This window comes from Diuraphis noxia, unplaced genomic scaffold, assembly GCF_037042655.1.
Source record: "Diuraphis noxia isolate RWA-SAM2 unplaced genomic scaffold, SU_Dnox_SAM2 contig0007, whole genome shotgun sequence".
In the NCBI taxonomy this organism is placed as follows: domain Eukaryota; kingdom Metazoa; phylum Arthropoda; class Insecta; order Hemiptera; family Aphididae; genus Diuraphis; species Diuraphis noxia.
Genome location: NW_028301717.1, coordinates 210157 through 215036, shown reverse-complemented (window position 1 = coordinate 215036; position 4880 = coordinate 210157). Strand labels below are relative to the sequence as shown.

General features: G+C 30.8%; 1 protein-coding gene across 1 annotated transcript; it reads left to right on the top strand.

Annotated features, from left to right (window-relative positions):
* The first annotated feature begins 433 nt into the window (after positions 1-433).
* On the top strand, positions 434-1158 carry LOC149054310 (proteasome activator complex subunit 3-like). Its single transcript, XM_089230276.1, has 2 exons — positions 434-575; positions 638-1158. The coding sequence occupies exons 1-2, from the start codon at positions 434-436 to the stop codon at positions 1156-1158; spliced, it is 663 nt and encodes a 220-aa protein (XP_089086402.1).
* The last annotated feature ends 3722 nt before the right edge of the window (positions 1159-4880 follow it).

Here is a 4880-nt window from a genome sequence, read left to right as displayed (position 1 = left end):
ATGATTCTATACCAGTAGGTTTACCACTATTATAGAAGTAAAGCGTCAGATGGTAAAAGCCTTAAGAAAAAAAGCGATAAAATATCCGGCCAAATGGTTGACAATTAAACCAAACCAAATAGATGATAAATTGATTGATAAGTAAATAAAGTAGATATTATCTACACTTACTCCATTATTTATTTCGTCATTCAAACTGTTAATTTTTGTTGCTAAATAAATGAAAAAAAAAACAATTTGTTATATAACAATATAATATCTGCGCGTTTCTCACGGTGATTAATTTTTTCTATTAAATATTAATCTATTTACTTGAGCTACCATCGTGAGATAATTTATTACTTTTTTGACTCGTGTCCATCCAATTATTCTATATTGATCTGAATACAATCTACATAGCGGTTGCCAAATCGTTCATTCGCGGAGGACCACCATGGCGCTGCAGACTGCTGAAGCTTCTACGAAGACTGAGGAATTTCACGAAAAACTTAAGGCTGACGCGGAAAATGTTGTTTTGCAAACATTTCCTGAACGAATAATACATTTTTATGAATTGCTCAACACGCCCGAAAATCGTATACGTCAAATTTTATAAACTACAAATTTGAAGTGCCCGGAACTGCAATCGCCGAATCAGAAAACAGTACAATTAGTTGCGCCGATGAGGGAGAAACTCCACTTGCAGACACGATTCCAGCACCACGACTAATGCTCGTGCCGTCCAATAAAAATGTGACTGAAATCGTCGAAATCTTTAAACCCAGCATCATGCAATTAGTCCGAGACAACCGTTCGATAAGAATTTGGATAACGTTATCGATACCGAAAATTGAAGACGGAAACAGTTTCGGAGTATCCGTCCAAAAAAACATTCTTGATTTGCTGCAGCAGGTCGAGTCGTCGGCTGTCATGTATTACAATAAGGTGAATAGCTACTACGAGAGTCGTGGAAGACTTGTCGCCAAGGTGGTGAAGTATCCGTTTATTGAAGACTGTCGGATAGCCGTCGAAGAATTGGACGAAAAACAATACACAGAAATAACCTTATGCATTTACGAAATTTATTTTTACTATACTTTGTTGTGTGATGTTATCGTCAAGAATTTTGAATACATAAAAAATCCACAGTCCTCAAACTGCAGTGGCAGTATGTATTGAGCACAGAAGAACCCAACACGGAATTTTGAGTTAAAATTTCAATACCTAACTTTGAAATATTTAGACTTACGTTAAAAAATGAAAATATATAATTTATATACCTACTTATGTATTTTATATTTGTTGACGTTTTTAGAATACAACATTAGCTGTTAAACTACAGTTAGCTGTCTAAAATGCCTAATAAAAAAAACTTAGTTATTTTAGTGTAAAAAAACTACACTAACTGAAAACATGTAGGTAATTACGTCTTATAATTAAGTGTTAGGTACTTGGAGCTGCATGCAATTTTCCAATAAACTACAAATATTTTCGATACTGAAAATGTGTGAGCACGGTAGTAATAATAGTGTTCAAATGGATCGCTCCGTATATAGGTACGTATAATATTGTATCCTGCGAGCGGCGGTGTTGTATTCCATCAACTCACAAACGATAACGAATTCATTTAAAAAAAACGTGATTTGCGATTGGTCCAAATACGCGTTATAAAGGTTTTTTATTTAGTGATACGTATCTATAGAATATGTATAATAATGTGCACTAGACAGCCCGAGTATGGTTTACAAAACACAATTATAATCACAATCATTGTTACGACACGCGAGATTGTGTCATCGCAAAATACCGAAATTATCAGTCCGTAACACTAACCACCATACTCCGCGGCGGTACGTTGGTTTGTTATTTTATGCATACACAATATATTATTATAATTGATATATATTAATAAAAGCAACCAATAATATTATTATTATAATATAGGAATACCGACTGCGGCGGTCGAGCTGACGAAATATTGTATCTATCGTGTTGTCATTTTCCGCATCGTTATTATATTGTGATCTACACCATTTATTATTTCATGATATTCGCACGAAAGACTTGTCCCGCGTGTGGATCTGACCATAATTATGTCACTATATATTTTAATGACTTTTTTTTATATACATTTTGAACAGAGTGATAAACGTATTGGTTTATACAACGATGTAGTGTGTGTGTGGTTTGTTTTTGTGATCATAGTGATCGTACATTTAATAGAAAAAATGCTTCGGTGCTTCAAAACTTTAGAGGAAGGTTTCTGATTTGGATCAAGTTTGTACTATAGAATATGATGGGAGATCGAAAATTGAAAATCGGACAGCACTTGCAATAGTAATATAATCAGAAAAAAAAAGAATTTTTACTCAAAACTATTTTTTGACATAACCGGATATGTTTGACCTACCATCACTTACTCAATGTGATGTGTTCTCAAGTCTTGACTTCCACCGTACCGCAAAACTATTTTTTTCTAAAACAATGTGCACGTGATTGTATTTTCGGTACATCGAAGTATATTTTAAAAAATTGGCGTAAATTCGATTCGAATGTTTGTCATATTATTATATATTGTAAATTATAATATATATAAATATTTAATACGCTCGAAGGAGTTATCGCGCGGGTCTTAAAATGTGGTTAATAAGTGATCCACTCCGGAGAACCAGATTTCGGGATTTTAGTTGATAAAAATATATTTTGTGTTATCGATGATTCGAGGATTTTCGACACCGATAGTGGTGATGGTGGTGCTTGCATATATAATTTGGATGAGCATAATGTAGTGCTGTTCACGGCTATTTTGTGGATTCCGCAAACCTGCACGACGTAAACTAATTTATTCGGTCTGTTAAATTGAATACTTATATAAATAAAAAAATAAAATAAAACGATAGCCGTCACTTTCTGAGTTATATTACTCGCCGTAGACGAATTTCAATATAATATATTTGTATATAATACGTCGTTGTTTTATTGGGAACTTTGTTCGTTTCAAGTTTAATACAATAATATATTAATGAGATAGAATAATATTGCTAATTGTAAATAACTACTTTCCCGAATAGATTGCAGCACCACGCCGTTTCTGTTTTTAATTTTAAATAATTATTAAAAATGTATAACCATTGTTACAAATGTTTTATATACCTGATGTCAATTTATGTGGAAGAAGCGTATGAACAATAATCATGTAATATATCACAATTGACAACATATCGAATTTTCATATCGAGTTTTCGCGGTATTGAAAAAAAATAATGTCTAATATTCTATATAATGTCAAAAAACCAAAGTAGCCAAAAAAAAATTGATAATAATATACGTATTGAAATATTATATTTTTATAATTTATAAACTGTTATCTGTTATTGTTAAATTATTGTTGTCTAATACAATACATAAAACAAATGTTTATTTGTTACTAATAGAGCCAAATTCAATTACTGCATTACCTATCTATAAATGATAACAAAGTAGGTAACCTATATTATAATCAATAATATATAATACATATATACCTATATACTATATACAGGAAATAAAATTAAAATACATGATAAACATTATTTTGACAATCACATATATACTCGAATTATTATTTAATTTCATTATTAATCGGTCGGTTTATTTCATTTATTTTATAGTCCTTTCAGATGGATTTTTTTAACTTTGGATATCCATTGGATATTTAACATAATATTGAAGTTTACATTTAAGTTTTAACGCACTTTGCACGTTGTAGTTTTATTTATTTTTGGTTTTATAATTTTTGTTCGAAAAAAAAAACGTAGTTGTCAAAAAATCGTCTGCCGTGACTGCAGCGACGTTATATCAGCTAAAAATAATGACTAAACGCAAGTAATTATAGACAATATAATATTTCTACTATTGTAATGATAACGATCTTTTTACCGTGTGGGTATATTGTACATTCTATCATATTGTTTCTATACCTTTACGGCTTTAGTGCTTTACACATATATAACCCGAATAATATAAAAAATTTATGGCGGGCCGCGAGTGTACTCAAAATAGTATTAAATAATTATATATTATACACGTCCAATATCGAATTTAACAAATATTATCGGCACGCACGTTTTTTGCGCCTCGTGTATGACCTCCAAAAAATGTACGAAAAAATATCCTGCTATAGCCGTTTCCATGCTGCGTATACAGTGTCATTGAATATACAACTCCGACACCATAATCACCATATCGAAAACCGATCGATTAAAAAAAAAAAACAATAGAATATTGCATACACAGCTATAGGTGTCCCACGAGGATTTACCCACTTTGATATCTCACGAAATAATGGAAATATTAAAATTTTGGTTTTATAATAAGATTCACGGGGATAAGAAATTAAGAACTACAATTATATAATTTTTTAATTTATTTTAATGTTTTTGTAAAAAAATTAAAAATATATTTTTTTATTTAATTATTTCCAAAAAAAATTAAGATAGCCATTTTGTAGAGTTCGACGAATGCACGCGGCGCATCATCAGTTTAATAATTACTTACTTATGTTAATGACAACATTCGCATTTTTAATTCCTTAATACTGCAAAGCAGAATATTTTTTTGGAGAATATATCGTCGATCTATAAAAACATACGTTTAAATTTTTAAACAAAATCATTTAAAGTTATTATGAGTGGAGTTGTGGAGTAGTATACTGTAGTCTGCAGGTGTATATACTGGTGGTATATTCCTCGCAAAATGCAGGTCCACTGTTCCGCTCATCTAAACTTTAAATACGTACTCGTATCAGGTGGTAATACTAATACACTTTTTATCTAAGATTAGATTTTTATAGTTTTTAATATTACGAATAATTTTCTAGTTCAGAATGTGAAATTGAAAATGTAAATAGTTGTCATTCAAAA

Coding starts and splice junctions, on each gene's coding strand:
- LOC149054310 (XM_089230276.1), top strand. CDS start 434: ATGGCGCTGCAGACTGCTGAAGCTTCTACGAAGACTGAGGAATTTCAC. Junction 576..637: donor GCTCAACACGCCCGAAAATC/GTATACGTCAAA, acceptor TCGCCGAATCAG/AAAACAGTACAATTAGTTGC.